General features: G+C 47.7%; 1 protein-coding gene across 4 annotated transcripts in view; it reads left to right on the top strand.

Annotated features, from left to right (window-relative positions):
- Positions 1-19,577, top strand: part of DNAJC8 (DnaJ heat shock protein family (Hsp40) member C8) — a 250,520-nt gene that overhangs the window by 104,982 nt on the left and 125,961 nt on the right. For all 4 annotated transcript variants that reach the window (XR_010232197.1, XM_063954578.1, XM_063954576.1 and 1 more), the window contains exon 3: positions 7,662-7,718. Coding sequence is in view for 3 of the 4 variants with exons in the window: in XM_063954578.1 (XP_063810648.1) it covers positions 7,662-7,718 (57 nt within the window). In the remaining variant the exon portion in view is untranslated. The remainder of the gene's footprint in view (positions 1-7,661; positions 7,719-19,577) is intronic.

Raw genomic sequence — 19,577 nt, 5'->3', positions numbered from 1 at the left:
TCACCATGATATCTCATTATGGTATGCAATTATTCCAAAATACGGAAAAATCCCATATCCAAAATACCTCTGGTCCCAAGCATTTTGGATAAGGGAGACTCAACCTGTGTGTATATATGTATATATATATATCAAAAAAATGTCTAAGGGAGCTGTGTAATTGTAACTTTAGATGTAGGTTCTTTTCCAAGATTATTTGACCACAGAATCATTAAAATAAATTTATTCACATATTGTCCTTGAACGGTACATTTGCAGTGAGTAATGTGTACCTGACCAAGTTTAAAATACAGACTTTGATACACAACCTGACATAAAAATTCTAAATGAATTCATCCAATGATGTCTTTCAATGAATGTCTGATGTTCTCACATCTGAACCTCAACCCAACGCGTTTCGTCCCAAAGGACTTCATCAGGGGTTCATATCAATAGATGTTGAAAGGGCTCTATGGGATCAATAACCGATTTATCAGTAATGCTGTTCCCACAGGGATATCAGTATGGAAATAACACAACAAGAACGGTGAATTCGTCAGTATTGGACAACGAATCAGGCTTTGTGGTCTGACAGGCTCTCCAGAACAATGGACGAAATATATATATATATATATAATCTATATATTATACACACACACGCCAGGGAATGTCCGGCACTCCAATATAGCTGAAGGCAACTTGTCTGGGTGCCCTTCCAAGAGATGATATAGAATGTGGTGTCACGGACGGCACTCCAGCACATGAATAAATCCAACAGAAGCCAGTGGTAATGGTCAATGTTTTGGAGCAGTGCTCCATTATCAAGTCTTGATAAAGGAGCACTGCTCCGAAACGTTGACCATTACCACTGGCTTCTGTTGGATTTATTCATGTGCTGGAGTGCCGGGACCCAAAATCTGGGATTTTGGATAAGGGATAAATTAAAAAATATATATATATTTTTTTTTTTATAAAATGTGTATGTATGATGATATAATATGAGTATCCCTTATCCAAAATACCACATTTGTGGGTCCCCTACTGAGATAATCTTTACATATTTTTGTGTCATTATCTCAGTAGGGTGATTTTGGGTATGGGATACTATGAGATAGAGAGATATATATATATATATATATATATATATATATATATCTATGTGTATGTGTATATATATATATATATATATATCTATCTAAAAATATATATAAAAAAAAAAATCAAATTCAATAATCAAAGAGAGAGCATTTGTGGCCTTTCATTTTTATTGCCAAAACACTCATGCCTACACACTACATAAAACACGCAGATCACCAGATTATTGGCAAATCGGCCCAATAATTGTATAATGGTTACCTAGCTTTTACTTATCCTCTCCAGTATCTCTTGTCATCTGTGTTGGCCTGTATTAATGAGTATCTTTGCCAGTTTATCTTGCTATCCTCTTACCACTTCAAAACTTAGGGAGAAATTCAGTTAGCACTGATGACTTGTTTTAGAGATGAAAATTGAAATTTTATCACGACCTACGATAAACCCCTATTCAATTGTCCGCTGTAAATTACCTGCACTAATTCCCCATAGGATTTACCGCAAATCTCACTTCACCACCTCTGAGCAGATAATAATCTTTAGGAAAATCCCTTTTTTTAGGTAAAAAAATTGGAGATTTGGTTCTGAACCCATGGAACACCCCCTTGAATGATTAATTAGGCACTTAGAAGTTTTTAATTATCTTTAATTGGCCAATCATGACATGTAAATTTTGGAGTCAAAAGTAAAGTGATGGAAATTGGTGTGAAGGGCATGGGACAGGTATATTGAGTTATGTGTTTTTATTTTTTTAAGTGGCTTAAAATGACCCGAATATATACTTATACCTATTTTTATGTTCTCAAATTTATTTAGACCACTTATTATGCTGCAAAATACTTGCTTTCTCTGATGTCCTAGTGGATGCTGGGTACTCCGTAAGGACCATGGGGAATAGACGGGCTCCGCAGGAGACTGGGCACTTTAAAGAAAAGATTAGGTACTACATCTGGTGTGCACTGGCTCCTCCCTCTATGCCCCTCCTCCAGACCTCAGTTAGAATCTCTGCCCGGCCCGAGCTGGTTGCACACTTGGGGCTCTCCTGAGCTTCTAGTAAAGAAAGTATTTCTTAGGTTTTTTATTTTCAGTGAGATCTGCTGGCAACAGACTCACTGCTACGAGGGACTGAGGGGAGAGAAGCGAACCTACCTGCTTGCAGCTAGCTTGGGCTTCTAAGGCTACTGGACACCATTAGCTCCAGAGGGATCGAACACTGGGCCCGTCCACGATCGTCCGGTCCCGGAGCCGCGCCGCCGTCCCCCTTGCAGAGCCAGAAGCAAGAAGAACATCCTGAAAATCGGCGGCTGAAGACTTCAGTCTTCATTAAGGTAGCGCACAGCACTGCAGCTGTGCGCCATTGCTCCCTATGCACACCACACACTCCGGTCACTGATGGGTGCAGGGCGCTGGGGGGGGGCGCCCTGGGCTGCAATTAGAGTACCTTCTATGGCAAAAAGCACATAATATAGTCCAATAAACTATATATGTGCAAAATCCCCCGCCATAATATAAATATAAGAGCGGGAGAAGTCCGCCGAGAAGGGGGCGGGGCTATCTCCCTCAGCACACTGGCGCCATTTCCTCTTCACAGCTCCGCTGGAAGACAGCTCCCCAGGCTCTCCCCTGCAGTTTCCAGGCTCAAAGGGTAAAAAAGAGAGGGGGGACACTAAATTTAGGCGCAAATTGTTTATGTAAAGCAGCTATAGGGAAAAATCACTTTGTGTTAGTGTACATCCCTGATTATATAGCGCTGTGGTGTGTGCTGGCATACGCTCTCTGTCTCCCCAAAGGACTTTGTGGGGTCCTGTCCTCAGTCAGAGCATTCCCTGTGTGTGTGTGGTGTGTCGGTACGGCTGTGTCGACATGTTTGATGAGGACGCTTACGTGGAGGCGGAGCAGGTGCCGATAAGTGTGATGTCGCCCCCTGCGGGGCCGACATCTGAGTGGATGGATATGTGGAAAGTATTAACCGACAGTGTCAACTCCTTACATAAAAGGTTCGATGACGCAGCTTTGGGACAGCCGGCATCTCAGCCCGCGCCTGCCCAGGCATTTAAGAGGCCTTCAGGGGCTCAAAAACGCCCGCTACCTCAGATGGCTGACACAGATGTCGACACGGAGTCTGACTCCAGTGTCGACGAGGATGAGACAAATATACAATCCACTAGGGCCATCCGATGTATGATTACGGCAATGAAAAATGTGTTGCACATTTCTGACATTAACCCGCTTACCACAAAAAAGGGTATTATGTTTGGGGAGAAAAAGCAGCCAGTGACTTTTTTCCCCCATCTGATGAGTTAAACGAATTGTGTGAAGAAGCGTGGGGTTCCCCAGATAAGAAACTAGTAATTTCGAAGCGGTTACTAATGGCGTACCCTTTCCCACCAACGGATAGGTTACGCTGGGAGACATCCCCTAAGGTGGACAAAGCGCTCACACGCTTATCAAAAAAGGTGGCACTGCCGTCTCAGGATACGGCCGCCTTAAAGGAGCCTGCAGATAGAAAGCAGGAGGCTATCCTGAAGTCTGTGTATACACACTCAGGTACTATACTGAGACCTGCTATTGCTTCAGCATGGATGTGCAGTGCTGCAGCAGCGTGGTCTGATTCCCTGTCTGATAACATTGATTCCCTTGACAGGGACACTATATTGCTAACCATAGAGCATATTAAAGACGTAGTCTTATATATGAGAGATGCACAGACATTTGCCGGCTGGCATCTAGAATTAATGCGATGTCCATTTCTGCCAGGAGAGTATTATGGACTCGGCAGTGGACGGGTGATGCTGATTCTAAAAGGCACATGGAAATTTTGCCTTATAAGGGTGAGGAATTGTTTGGGGACGGTCTTTCGGACCTCGTATCCACAGCAACAGCTGGGAAGTCGACTTTTTTACCTCAGGTTCCCTCACAGCCTAAGAAAGCACCGTATTATCAAGTACAGTCCTTTCGGCCTCAGAAAGGCAAGCGGGTTAGAGGCGCGTCCTTTCTGCCCAGAGGCAGGGGTAGAGGGAAAAAGCTGCACCATACAGCCAGTTCCCAAGAACAAAAATCCTCCCCTGCTTCCACTAAGTCCACCGCATGACGCTGGGGCTCCACATGTGGAGCCAGGTGCGGTGGGGGCTCGTCTCCGGAACTTCAGCGACCAGTGGGTTCGCTCACATGTGGATCTCTGGGTTCTACAAGTGGTATCTCAGGGATACAAGCTGGAATTCGAGACGTCTCCCCCTCGCCGTTACCTCAAATCAGCCTTGCCAGCTACTCCCCAGGACAGGGAGGTAGTACTGGCGGCAATTCATAAGCTGTACCTCCAGCAGGTGATAATAAAAGTTCCCCTCCTTCAACAGGGACGGGGTTACTATTCCACAATGTTTGTGGTACCGAAACCAGACGGTTCAGTGAGACCCATTCTAAATTTGAAATCCTTGAACACTTATATAAGGAAGTTCAAGTTCAAAATGGAATCGCTCAGGGCGGTTATTGCAAGCCTGGAAGAGGGGGATTACATGGTATCACTGGACATCAAGGATGCTTACCTACATGTCCCCATTTACCCACCTCACCAGGTGTACCTCCGTTTTGTGGTACAGGACTGCCATTACCAATTCCAGACGTTGCCGTTTGGTCTGTCCACGGCACCGAGGGTATTTACCAAAGTAATGGCCGAAATGATGATACTCCGAAAGAAGGGAGTTATAATTATCCCGTACTTGGACGATCTCCTTATAAAGGCGAGGTCCAGGGAGCAGTTGTTGGTCGGAGTAGCACTATCTCAGGAAGTGCTACAACAGCACGGCTGGATTCTGAATATCCTGAAGTCGCAGCTGGTTCCTACAACGCGTCTGCTGTTCATGGGTATGATTCTGGACACAGAACAGAAGAAGGTGTTTCTCCCGGAGGAGAAGGCCAAGGAGTTGTCATCTCTGGTCAGAGACCTCCTAAAACCAAAACAGGTGTCGGTGCATCACTGCACGCGAGTCCTGGGAAAGATGGTAGCTTCTTACGAGGCAATTCCATTCGGCAGGTTCCATGCACGGATCTTTCAGTGGGATCTGTTAGACAAGTGGTCCGGATCGCATCTTCAGATGCATCGGCTGATCACCCTGTCCCCGAGGGCCAGGGTGTCTCTGCTGTGGTGGCTGCAGAGTGCTCATCTTCTCGAGGGCCGCAGGTTCGGCATACAGGACTGGATCCTGGTGACCACGGATGCAAGCCTCCGAGGTTGGGGGGCAGTCACTCAGGGAAGAAACTTCCAAGGACAATGGTCGAGTCAGGATGCTTCCCTACACATAAATATTCTGGAACTAAGGGCCATTTACAATGCCCTAAGTCAGGCAAGACCCCTGCTTCAAAACCAGCCGGTGCTGATTCAGTCAGACAACATCACGGCGGTCGCCCATGTAAACCGACAGGGCGGCACAAGAAGCAGGATGGCGATGGCAGAAGCCACAAGGATTCTCCGATGGGCGGAAAATCACGTGATAGCACTGTCAGCAGTGTTCATTCCGGGAGTGGACAACTGGGAAGCAGACTTCCTCAGCAGGCACGACCTCCACCCGGGAGAGTGGGGACTTCATCCAGAAGTCTTCCAGCTGATTGTAAATCGTTGGGAAAGGCCACAGGTGGACATGATGGCGTCCCGCCTCAACAAAAAGCTAAAAAGATATTGCGCCAGGTCAAGGGACCCTCAGGCGATAGCTGTGGACGCTCTAGTGACACCGTGGGTGTACCAGTCGGTTTATGTGTTCCCTCCTCTTCCTCTCATACCAAAGGTACTGAGGATAATAAGAAAGAGAGGAGTAAGAACTATACTCATCGTTCCGGACTGGCCAAGAAGGACTTGGTACCCGGAACTACAAGAAATGATCTCAGAGGACCCTTGGCCTCTGCCTCTCAGACAGGACCTGCTACAGCAGGGGCCCTGTCTGTTCCAAGACTTACCGCGGCTGCGTTTGACGGCATGGCGGTTGAACGCCGGATCCTGATGGAAAAGGGCATTCCGGTTGAAGTCATTCCTACGCTGATAAAAGCTAGGAAGGATGTGACAGCAAAACATTATCACCGCATATGGCGGAAATATGTCGCTTGGTGTGAGGCCAGGAAGGCCCCAACAGAGGAATTCCAGCTGGGTCGATTTCTGCACTTCCTACAGTCAGGGGTGACTATGGGCCTAAAAATTGGGGTCCATAAAGGTCCAGATTTCGGCCCTATCTATTTTCTTTCAAAAAGAACTGGCTTCACTGCCTGAAGTTCAGACGTTTGTAAAGGGAGTGTTGCATATTCAGCCCCTTTTGTGCCTCCAGTGGCACCTTGGGATCTTAACGTTGTGTTGGATTTCCTGAAATCACACTGGTTTGAGCCACTTAGGACCGTGGAGCTAAAGTATCTCACGTGGAAGGTGGTCATGCTGTTGGCCTTAGCTTCGGCTAGGCGTGTGTCAGAATGGGCGGCTTTGTCATGTAAAAGCCCGTATCTGATCTTCCATATGGACAGAGCAGAATTGAGGACTCGTCCCCAATTTCTCCCAAAGGTGGTATCAGCGTTTCATTTGAACCAACCTATTGTGGTGCCTGCGGCTACTCGGGACTTGGAGGATTCCAAGTTGCTGGACGTAGTCCGGGCCCTGAAAATCTATGTTTCCATGGACAGCTAGAGTCAGAAAAACTGACTCGCTGTTTATTCTGCATGCACCCAACAAGCTGAGTGCTCCTGCTTCAAAGCAGACTATTGCTCACTGGATCTGTAGCACGATTCAACTTGCACATTCTGCGGCTGGACTGCCGCATCCTAAATCAGTAAAAGCCCTTTCCACGAGGAAGGTGGGCTCTTCTTGGGCGGCTGCCCGAGGGGTCTCGGCTTTACAACTTTGCCGAGCTGCTACTTGGTTGGGATCAAACACTTTTGCAAAATTCTACAAGTTTGATACCCTGGCTGAGGAGGACCTTGAGTTTGCTCATTCGGTGCTGCAGAGTCATCCGCACTCTCCCGCCCGTTTGGGAGCTTTGGTATAATCCCCATGGTCCTTACGGAGTACCCAGCATCCACTAGGACGTCAGAGAAAATAAGAATTTACTCACCGGTAATTCTATTTCTCGTAGTCCGTAGTGGATGCTTGGAGCCCGTCCCAAGTGCGGACTTTCTGCAATACTTGTATATAGTTATTGCTTAACTATAGGGTTATTGTTCTGAGCCATCTGTTGAATGAGGCTCAGTTGTTGTTCATACTGTTAACTGGGTATAGTTATCACAAGTTGTACGGTGTGGCTGGTATGAGTCTTACCCTGGATTCCAAATCCTTTCTTAGTAATTTCAGCTCTTCCGGGCACAGTTTCTCTAACTGAGGTCTGGAGGAGGGGCATAGAGGGAGGAGCCAGTGCACACCAGATATAGTACCTAATCTTTCTTTTAAGAGTGCCCAGTCTCCTGCGGAGCCCGTCTATTCCCCATGGTCCTTACGGAGTACCCAGCATCCACTACGGACTACGAGAAATAGAATTACCGGTGAGTAACTTCTTATTTTTTTTTATGTTCTGTTAAGTCTATTTCAGTTCAGTAAATGGTAGTGTGTGCTCTTTCTTTTTTAGGTTTTGCAGCTTGATCCAGAGGCTACAGATGAGGAAATAAAGAAAAGATTTCGACAGGTAACTCAGAATTAATTGCTGTAATATTTAGAATACTTGTTGGCGTTTTCTTACATTTTATTGAACTATTAGTCGGAAAAAAATTTCAAATATCTTTTTATAAAAGGAAATTCTAGAGTTGGTCTGTTGGATAATATTGTAATGGTCCGTATGAAACTGTTTAATGTAGTCTTTCTCTTGCATCCATAGGTGATACTGGGGAATGCTTATTACAATGGGGTATAGATGGAGCTGGAATGGAATGGGGCTGGAATCTGTGCACTTTAAGAAATCTTCAACTGACTATGCTGGCTCCTCCCCTCTATGTCCCCTCCCACAGCTCAGTTTAGAAAAATGTGCCCTCAGAGCCGGTCACATCTCTTGAGGGCTCCAGAATTTTTCTTCATATTTATTTTAAACTCTATTATTTTCAGACAGGGTAGCTGGCAACTACCTGTCTGCTACGTGGGACTTAGGGGGTGTCCCGTCCAGACCAAATAGAGAGGTATGGCTCCGGGTCCACGGCTGACAGGACATCAGTCTTGAGCGTACTTGCACCGCAGTCAGGTTGTGAACTAGCACTGTGACCTGCCGCCACCCCTAACAGAGCGGAAGATAACGGGGCCCAGAGTAGAAGGGTCCCTGTTTCAAATGGCGGCACGCTGGTCACACTGCTCTGCATAAAGAGAGCTACTGTGACCAGCAAAGTGCAAAACTGGGTATTTCAGGCTGTTAGAGTGAGGGAGCACTGCTTTCAGCAATATATATCAGCACTGCTAGTATAAATAATAAGTGAGCATAACAGTGGTGGATAAATGTGGGGAAGCAGTTAACATTAAAACCGGATCATTGCTGGTGGCTTCCGGAATAATTCTGCCTAGCTAAGGTCTTAATTAACAAAACAGTGTGCTGGTTCTTCCTTCTCTGTGACTTCTCATTCTCATGTTACTATCTGGGTAAACTAGTGTTTGAGACTTGTTTTATTCCAGTGTGGATGTGTGTAATTTTGCTGTGAGAAAATGGTGGGAAAATTCTGCAATAGCAGGATCACTATTTTGTGAGCAGTGTATAAGTCTGCATCACAATTTAGTAACAGATACCAGTTTGGCTGTCCTGACTGACAGAGCATACACAGTTGATTAACAGTGTCTGTATTATATATTCCTTGTCATCATATACTAATATTATAAGTACTGTCTGATATACATATATGTGCTCTAATAGTATACACTGTTATTGACCTGTGTCTGGCTAACACTCATACACTGTTATAAAAACTGTATCTGATATTTATCTGCATACCTTCTCCTGTTAACTATCTGGGTAAACTAGTGTTTGAGACTTGTTTTATTCCTGTGTGTGTAATTTTGCTGTGAGAAAATGGCGGGAAAATGCTGCATTAGCGGGGTCACCATTTTGTGAACAGTGCATCACAATTTAGTAACAGAGGGGCAGATTTATTAAGCCTGGTGAAGTGATAAAGTGGAAGGTGATAATGCACCAGCCAATCAGCTCCTAACTGTCATTTTTCAAACCCAGCCTGTAACATGCAAGTTAGGAGCTTATTGGCTGGTGCGTTATCACCTTCCACTTTATCACTTCACTAGGCTTAATAAATCTGCCCCAGAGATACCAGTTTGGCTGTCCACACTGACACATATTACCTTAGAACTGGCTGGATAAAGTCCTGTTGTTTCTGCCTCAAAAGCGCATTTTCCACAAGTTTTAGATATACTAGCTGTAAAATGAATTTGATATCTAAGGTGCTAACAGCCCTTCTCAGGGAGTGGAAACGTTCAATTTGACAATAAAACAGATTCTGGAGATTCCATAAAAGAACACTCAAGGGCACTCTGGGGTTTCACAAACCACAGAAATTTGTTGTTACCTTCCTAGTGCCCCCAAAATTATATAACCAGTTTTAAAAGGGTATTATAAGATCTAGATATATAGGTAGAGAGATATAGATAGATATATGGCTAGAGATATAGATAGATATAGATGGATATATAGGTAGAGAAAGAGATATAGATAGATAGAGAGATATAGATAGATAGAGATATATATATATATATATATATATATATATATATATATATATATACACACACACACACGCACACACACACACACACACACACACACACACACACACACACCAAGTGAACAGGCACTCCCATAGATGGATTAAGCAGGCACCGGTGCCATCCCAGTAGGAATTTTCAAATAGAAGGAAGAAAGAGCGGCACTCTGCGTCTTGAAGTCAAAAACTTGTATTTAAACAACACATAGAAAGTCTTTCTATGTGTTGTTTAAATACAAGTTTTTGACTTCAAGACGCCGAGTGCCGCTCTTTCTTCTATATGTATATATATGTGTGTGTGTGTGTGTATATATATATATATATATATATATATATACATATGTATGTATATATATATACATATGTATGTATATATATACACATATGTGTATATATGTGTGTGTGTGTATATATATATATATATATATATATATATATATATGTGTATATATATATATATATGTATATATGTGTATATATATGTATGTAGAGACATATAGATATATAATTTTTATTTCTCTTACGTCCTAGAGGATGCTGGGGACTCCAAAAGGACCACGGGGTATAGACGGGATCCGCAGGAGACATGGGCACACTATAAGACTTTGGGTGTGAACTGGCTCCTCCCTCTATGCCCCTCCTCCAGACCTCAGTTAGATTATGTGCCCAGAGAGACTGGACACACACTAGGGGAGCTCTCCTGAGTTTCTCTGAAAAGACTTTTGTTAGGTTTTTTATTTTCAGGGAGACCTGCTGGCTACAGGCTCCCTGCATCGTGGGACTGAGGGGAGAGAAGTCAGACCTACTTCTTCTTAGTGCTTCTTAGGCTACTGGACACCATTAGCTCCAGAGGGTTCGATCACTTGGTGCGCCTAGCTGCTTGTTCCCGGAGCCGCGCCGTCAATCCCCTCACAGAAGCCAGAAGAAAGAAGTCGGGTGAGTATAAAGAAGTACAGAAGACTTCAGTGACGGCAGAAGACTTCAGTAACGAGGTACCGCGCAGCGGTCGTGCTGCGTGCCATGCTCCCACACACAGGCTGCACTTGCAGGGAGCAGGTGGGGGCATCCTGGGCAGCATGTTACTGGAGGATAAAACTGGCACAAGTATATGTTATAAGTGCCTAGGCACTAAATATAGCCCCTGCCAGTATAAATATTGACAGTTTGAGCGGGACTACAGCGCGCCAGTGAGGGGGCGTGGCTTGGCCCTCACAGCTTACCAGTGACATTTTCTCTTCACAGGCTGCAGAGAACGCTGGCCCGGACTGCCACTCTCCTGACCAAGTAACCGGGAGTAAAACAGGGGGGGGCACAGTAATTTGGTGCTATTGACCCTTTTATGAACAGCGCGGACATCTGATATTGTTTTCAATACTGAAATAGGCGCTGGGGTATGAGCTGGTAACTCCCTCTGTGTTTCTCTAACAGGCTTCCCTGTGGGTCTGTCCCCCATAGCCAGTGTGTTGGTGCGTGTCGGTACGTGTGTGTTGTCATGTCTGGGGCTGACTGCTCCTCCCCAGAGGAAGTTGCTGGCCCCCAGATAAGTAGCTGGAAGTGACTGTCGGCTCCGCCGACTGCTGATTGGGTGAATGTGCTGAGTACATTGAATGCGAATGTGGCGTTGTTGATTAAAAGACTGGATAAATCTGATTCTCAGACACAAACGTGGAGAAAATCCATGGAGGATGCCTTGTCTCAGGTACAGGCCCCCTCAGGGTCACAAAAGCGTTCATTTACCCAGATGGCGGATTCGGATACCGACACGGACTCTGATTCCAGTGTCGACTATAGTGAGGCCAGTTTACATCCTAAATTGGTTAAGAGTATTCAGTACATGATTGTGGCATATTTCTGAAGTGCCTGCTGTTCCAGATACAAGGGTTTGTTTGTATAAGGGAAAGAAGCCTGAGGTGACGTTTCCCCCCTCTCATGAACTGAACGCTCTTTGTGAAAAAGCTTGGGAATCTCCTGATAAAAGGTGGCAGATTCCCAAGAGAATTCTAATGGCTTATCCATTCCTCTCTGACGATAGGGAAAAGTGGGAGTCATCTCCCAATGTGGACAAGGCTCTATCACGGCTGTCCAAGAAGGTGGCGCTTCCGTCTCCCGACACTGCTGCCCTTAAGGACCCTGCGAATCGTAAGCAGGAAACGACATTAAAGGCCATTTATGTCACTACGGGTGCACTGCTCAGACCTGCCGTGGCGTCGGCATCGGTGAGTAGTGCTATTGGTAAGTGGGCTGATAATTTGGCATCTGACATGGATACCCTAGATAGGGTTAACATTCTTTTGACTCGCGGTTATATCAGGGACGCTGCAGATTACCTAAAGGATGCGGCGAGGGATATTGGCCTCTTGGGCTCAAGGGCCAATGCCATGGCAGTCTCGGCAAGGAGAGCTCCGTGGATTCATCAAAGGAATGCTGATGCCGACTCTAAGAAAGCTATGGAAGCACTCCCGTATAAAGGTAGTGTCTTGTTTGGTGACGGCCTCGCTGACCTGGTGTCTACAGCTACAGCGGGTCAGTCATCCTTTCTTCCTTATGTTCCGGCACAACAGAAAAAGGCACCCCATTATCAGATGCAGTCCTTTCGGCCTAATAAATACAAAAAAGGACGAGGGTCCTCCATTGCCTCTAAAGGTAGAGGAAGGGGAATAAGGTCGCCTGCTGTGTCAGGCTCCCAGAACCAGAAGTCCTCCACGGCTTCTGCCAAGTCCTCCGCATGACGCTGGAGCTCCCCTACGGTAGTCCGTACCGGTGGGGTCGCGTCTCCAACTCTTCAGTCAGGTCTGGTTTCACTCGGGCCTGGATCCTTGGGTGTTAGACATAGTGCCCCAAGGGTACAAACTGGAGTTTCAGGAGGTGCCCCCCCCCACCGATTTTTCAAATCAGCCTTGCCAGTTTCTATCCCAGAAAGGGAAGTAGTGAGTGCTGCGATACAAAAGCTGTGTCAACAGCGTGTCATTGTCACGGTACCCCCGTCTCAATGTGGAGAAGGGTTTTATTCGAGCCTCTTTGTCGTACCAAAGCCGGATGGTTCGGTCAGACCGATCCTGAACCTAAAATCCCTCAATCTGTATTTGAAAACTTTCAAGTTCAAGATGGAATCTCTTCGAGCAGTGATCTCCAGTCTGGAAGGGGGGGGATTTTATGGCGTCAGTCGACATAAAAGATGCCTACTTGCATGTCCCAATTTATCCTCCACATCAAGCTTTCCTGAGGTTTGCGGTGCAGGATTGTCATTACCAATTTCAGACGTTGCCGTTTGGTCTTTCCACGGCCCCGAGGGTCTTCACCAAAGTAATGGCGGAAATGATGGTACTCCTACGCAAGCAGGGTGTCACAATTATCCCGTACTTGGACGATCTCCTGATCAAGGCAAGATCAAAGGAACAGTTGCTAAGAAACGTGGCACTCTCCCTGACGATTCTGCAACAACATGGTTGGATTCTAAATTTGCCAAAATCACAGTTGATTCCGACAACTCGGCTGTCTTTCCTGGGCATGATTCTGGACACGGAACTGCAGAGAATTTCTCCCAGTGGAAAAAGCTCTGGAAATCCAGACCATGGTCAAGGAGATTCTGAAACCGGCATGGGTATAGAATCATCAATGCATTCGGGTGCTGGGCAAGATGGTGGCAGCTTACGAAGCCATTCCGTTTGGCAGGTTTCATGCCCGGGTATTTCAGTGGGACCTGTTGGACAAGTGGTCCGGGTCTCTCCTGCACATGCACCGGAAAATAAGTCTATCTTCCAGGACCAGAATATCTCTCCTGTGATGGCTTCAAAGTTCTCACCTCCTAGAGGGACGCAGGTTCGGAATCCAGGATTGGGTCCTGCTGACCACGGATGCAAGTCTCCGAGGCTGGGAAGCAGTCACACAAGGAAAAAATTTCCAGGGAAAATGGTCAAGCCAGGAAGCTTGTCTGCACATAAACGTTCTGGAATTGAGAGCCATTTACAACGGTCTTCTGCAAGCGCAAAACTTTCTTCGAGGTCTACCTGTCCTGATTCAGTCGGACAGCGGTGGCGTACATAAACCGTCAGGGCGGAACAAAGAGCAGAGCGGACATGGCGGAGGCCACCAAAGTTCTCCGCTGGGCGGAAAAGCCCAGTGTACCTCGCAGAAAGTTTTTTTAACAAAGGTAAGTTCTTACCATAAAACTCGTTTTCTGCTGCGAGGTACACTGGGCTCCACAAGGAATGGACAATGGGAATGTCCTAAAGCAGTTCCTTATGGGAGGGGTCGCACTGTAGCGGGCACAAGAACCCGGCGTCCAAAGGAAGCATCCTGGGAAGCGGCAGTATCGAAGGCATAGAACCTTATGAATGTGTTCACAGAGGACCACGTAGCCGCCTTGCACAATTGTTCAAGGGTCGCACCACGTTGGGCCGCCCAGGAAGGTCCAACAGACCGAGTAGAATGGGCCGTAATGTGATCAGAAGCAGAGAGACCAACCTTCACATAAGCATGTGCAATCACCATTCTAATCCATCTGGCCAGGGTTTGCTTGTGAGCAGGCCTGCCCCGTTTGTGAAACCCAAACACAAAAAGAGAATCAGATTTCCTAATAGGAGCAGTTCTCTTCACATAGATACGGAGAGCCCGCACCACATCCAAAGACCGCTCTTTGGGAGACAGATCAGGAGAAACAAGTGCCGGAACTACAATCTCCTGATTAAGGTGGAACGAAGAAACCACCTTAGGTAGATAGCCGGGACGAGTCCTAAGAACCGCCCGGTCACGGTGAAATATCAGATATGGGGAACTAAGTCCAGGCCCTGCTGAAGAAACGCCAACAACTTGGCTATACTAAACTTGGAAGCGTCATAATCGTTAGATGCGCACCAAACAAAGTAAGAATGCCCTATAGTAAATCTGGACCGAAGCCGGTTTCCGGGCCTGCAACATAGTTTAAATGACCGCCTCAGAAAACCCTTTAGCCCTTAAGACGGAAGCTTCAATAGCCACGCCATCAAAGACAGCCGGGCTAGGTCCTGGTAGACACGGGCCCTGAACGAGGAGGTCTGGGCGTTGTGGAAGTAGAATTGGATGCTCTGACGATAGGCCTTGCAGGTCTGAGAACCAGTGCCGTCTGGGCCACGCTGGAGCAATGAGAAGCAGAATTCCTTTTTCTTGCTTGAACTTCCGAATTACCCTGGGCAGGAGTGACACCAGAGGGAACACGTACGGCAGCCGAAACCTCCACGGTACCGCCAGCGCATCCGTGAATGCTGCTTGAGGATCCCTTGTCCTTGCTCCGAAGACCGGAACCTTGTGATTGTGTCGATACGCCATCAGATCTACGTCTGGAAGGCCCCTCCTTTCCACTAGGAGTTGAAACACTTCTGGATGGAGGCCCCACTCGCCGGCATGCACGTCCTGACAACTGAGAAAGTCCTCTTCCCAATTCAGGACTCCCGGAATGAATATTGCAGATATGGCCGGTAGATGGCGTTCTGCCCACTGTAGAATCCGTGAGACTTCCTTCATTGCTAGTCGGCTTAGAGTGCCGCCCTGATGATTTATGTAAGCCACTGTGGTGGCGTTGTCCGACTGTACTTGAACAGGATGGTTCTGAATTAAATGCTGGGCTAGGTTCAAGGCATTGAAGACCGCCCGCAACTCCAGAATATTGATCGAGAGGAGGGACTCCTCCTTGGTCCACCGCCCCTGAAGGGAGTGTTGCACCAGCACCGCGCCCCAACCTCTTAGACTGGCATCGGTCGTCAACAGGACCCAGTTGGATATCCAGAACGGACGGCCCCTGCACAGTTGTTGGTCCTGGAGCCACCAGAGCAGCGACAGACGGACCTGCGGAGTCAATGAGATCATTTGAGACCTGATCCGGTGAGGCAGGCCGTCCCATTTGGCTAGAATCAGCCTCTGGAGAGGGTGAGAGTGAAATTGAGCGTACTCCATCATGTCGAATGCTGACACCATGAGGCCCAGCACCTGCATCGCCGAATGTATCGACACTTGCGGACGAGATAGGAAGCAACGAATCCTGTCCAGAAGTTTCAGGACTTTCTCCTGGGACAAGAACAACCGCTGGTTGTGAGTGTCCAATAGTGCTCCCAGATGCACCATGCTCTGAGCAGGGATCAGGGATGACTTCTTCCATTTGATGAGCCACCCGTGGGCTTGCAGAAACCGGACCGTCACATCTAGATGACGCAGGAGAAGTTCTGGGGAATTTGCCAGGATTAACAAGTCGTCCAAATACGGCAGTATCCTGACCCCTTGACGGCGGAGTACCACCGTCATCACCGCCATGACTTTTGTAAAGACTTCGCGGAGCCGTTGTTAAACCAAAAGGTAACGCCCGAAACTGGTAATGTCAGTTGCCAATCGCAAATCTCAGGTATTGCTGTTGAGACACTGCTATAGGAATATGCAGGTAAGCATCCTGTATATCCAGGGAGACCATGAAGTCCCCAGGTTCCAAGGCCAGAACTATAGAGCGAAGGGTTTCCATCCGGAACTTGGAAACTTTCACAAACCTGTTCAATGCCTTGGGGTTGAGAATGGGCCGGGAGGACCCATTCGGTTTCGGGACTAGAAACGGCGGAGAATAGTACCCCCGGCCCCTCTGCGCAAGAGGCACCTGTACTACGACTCCTGTATCCAGGAGGGTCTGTACCACCGAATGTAGAGTGTTTGCCTTTGTCTGGTCCAACGGGACGTCTGTCTGGCAAAATCGATGAGGGGGTCGGTTTTTGAAGGCTATGGCGTAACCTCGAGTGACGACTTCCCGTACCCAGGCATCTGAAGTGGTCTTCAACCATTCCTGGATATACCCTAGAAGCCGGCCCCCCACCCTGGGATCCCCCAGAGGGAGGCCCGCCCAGTCATGCGGCAGGCTTATCGGTCTTGGAAGCTGGCTGACGGGCCGCCCAGGCTCTTTTGGGCTTCGGCTTACCAGGTTTGGAAGTGCGGGCCTGCTTGTACGCCTGACCTTTTGCTTTACCTGAAAGGCGAAAGGAAGTACCTTTAGCCTTCGACACAGAAGGAGCAGTACTTGGCAGACAGGCAGTTTTGGCAGTAGCCAAGCAAGCCACAATCTTATTTAAATCCTCCCCAAACAGAATATCTCCCTTTAAAAGGGAGTACCTCCAGGGTTTTTCTAGAGTCCAGATCCACAGACCAGGATCTCAGCCACAATATCCGGCGAGCCAGGACTGATGTAGTAGAGGCCTTGGCTGCCAGGATACCGGCATCAGAAGCCGCCTCTTTAATACAACGAGAAGCTGTGACAATATAAGACAAGCATTGTCTAGCATGGTCAGAGGAGATTTCGGCATCTAACTCCAAGGCCCATGCTTCAATGGCCTCTGCAGCCCAAGTAGCTGCAATAGTGGGCCTTTGTGCAGCACCTGTGAGGGTGTAAATCGCTTTTAGACAACCCTCCACATGTTTATCCGCAGGCTCTTTTAGAGACGTGACGGTGGTGACCGGTAGAGCTGAGGAAACCACCATCCTAGCCACATGTGAGTCCACTGGAGGAGGCGTTTCCCAATTCTTAGACGGCTCCGGTGCGAGGGGATAGCAAGCCAGCATCTTCTTTAGAGGCACAAACTTCGTACCCGGGTATTCCCAGGGTTCCTGACGTATATCAATTAGGTGGTCAGAGTGAGGTAAAACTTGTTTAATCACTTTCTGACACTTGAACCTATCTGGTTTCTTAGGAGGAACGGATGGCTCGGGATCATCCGTAATCTGTAAAATTAACTTTATAGCCTCCAGAAGATTAGGAACGTCCACATGTGAACTACCCTCCCCATCAGCCGTATCTGAGTCAGATCCTGTGGGGTCAGTGTAAGTGCCGTCTTCATCCGACGAGGTGTCAGTGACGGCAGTGGATTGTGAGGAGACGAGCGCACGCTTAGAGGAATCCTTGGATGTATGCGAGCGACGGTCAGACTTTTTAGTAGTCAGGGACTGGGTCAACTTCTTTATTTGAGCAGATAAATCGTCCACCCATGGTGGGTTAGCTACAGGGACCACAAACGGTTGCACCGGCATTGGGGGTCCCATAGGGAGTTTAGTTTATGAACTAGCGTATGCAGAAGCGTGGAAAAAGCGGCCCACGGCGGGTCATTATTTCCCCCCGTTGCCACCGTCCCAATGGGGGGGGCAAGGAGCCCCCAGAACCAGAGCCCAAAGCTGCTATATTTTCCTCATAGGTATCTGCGGCTTCAGCAACACCGGCAGTGTTTTCAGCCCCAGAACCGTTACCCTCAGAAGCAGACATGATATAACTTGCAGTATCACGTAACACAGTACAATTTGTCAGCAGCACAATACCTCTAGCCCAAACCCCTGCGCAGTGTAGTCGGCACCAGCAGAGATAAAGGAGAGATATGGTGACTAAATCACAGAGAAAAATACGTAATACAGTATATCTTTGTGAAAATCCTATATTAGATAAAACCTGACGCACCAAGCCCCCACAGGTTATAGAATATAGGGATAGCAGGTTGAGTGAAAGACACGAAATGGACACCACTCGGCTATCAAATGCACACACAAATAGTCAGTCTGTACAATGCAGAGGTTATTATGAACAATAATACTGCACTGGACTAGCTTACACAGCTATATAACAGTACACAGTAAGAACTGGATGTATATCACAGGGTAATTGTTCTAGGAAACCCTGACTAAGTGCACTCTTTCTTAACTAACGCTGACTAAAAAAAGGCAGGTAGAATACTTTAGTGTCTTGTAAAGTCTCAGCACTGACAACCAGGCGGCTTTACATAGGAGGATTTGCCCAAGCATTCCCAGGAACAGTGAGCTGAGGGATAATGGCGCCGCAGACACTGCCAGGGAGTGAGGGAGAGACAGATATGCAACTCCAGGGCGGGAACATTTGCAGAAAATGGCGCCCTGGGGGAGGGGCTTCAGGTCCAAGCTCAATCCCCCTGCTGGCAAAACCACCGGGTACTGCGGGCTCTAATAAAATTGTTTATAGAGAGAACCTGACCTGTCCCATGCCCTGGTGATCTAGTGGGATCGCCTGTATAGCCACAGTGTCCACCGCCAGCGCGCGCGGCCCGCCTCCCACTGACTGCGCCGGATCGCGATAAAGACCGGGTCCCGCAAGCGGGACCCACTTACCACCTCCCGAAGCGCGGCCACGCGATCCCGGAGAGCTCCCGTCGTGTGTGCCTGACGAGAAGAAAACCGGAGCCTCCTGCTGTAGTTACCCGGCAACCAGGGTTCGGGAGTGTACAGCACCGCTGGGGAGAGCTGGAGCTGCAGCAGTGTATGTCCACTGACCTGTAACACTGCTGCTGCCCTTGAAGTCTTCACTTTTTTCCTCAGAAAAACAGCTCTTCTTAGGGCTGCCTGGAGCAGCCCCTCTGTTAAGTGCCTGCTACTGCAGCACCAACTACAAAACTGAGCTCCTGTGCAGGGAGGCGGGGTGATATAGTAGGCGGCGCTATGCATTCTGGGAACAGTCAAAGCTTTGAGCCTGTTGGTGCCTCGGCTCAAGATCCTACTCTACACCCATTGTCCTTTCCTTGTGGAGCCTAGTGTACCCTGCCGCAGAAATCAAGCTATTGTGGTGCCTGTGGCTACGGATGCAGTGGCGGTGCCAAGATATCTCGATGTCGTAAGAGCTTTGGAAATTTATGTCGCCAGAACGGCTCGTATTAGGAAAACGGAGGCTCTATTTGTCCTGTATGCTTCCAACAAGATTGGAAATCCTGCTTCCAAGCACACTATTGCACGCTGGATTTGTAATACGATTCAGCATGCTCATTCTACGGCTGGATTGTCGT

This window comes from Pseudophryne corroboree, chromosome 2 (assembly GCF_028390025.1).
Source record: "Pseudophryne corroboree isolate aPseCor3 chromosome 2, aPseCor3.hap2, whole genome shotgun sequence".
Taxonomy (NCBI): domain Eukaryota; kingdom Metazoa; phylum Chordata; class Amphibia; order Anura; family Myobatrachidae; genus Pseudophryne; species Pseudophryne corroboree.
The sequence above is the reverse complement of the archived record's forward strand: the minus strand, read 5'-3'. Positions and strand labels throughout refer to the sequence as shown.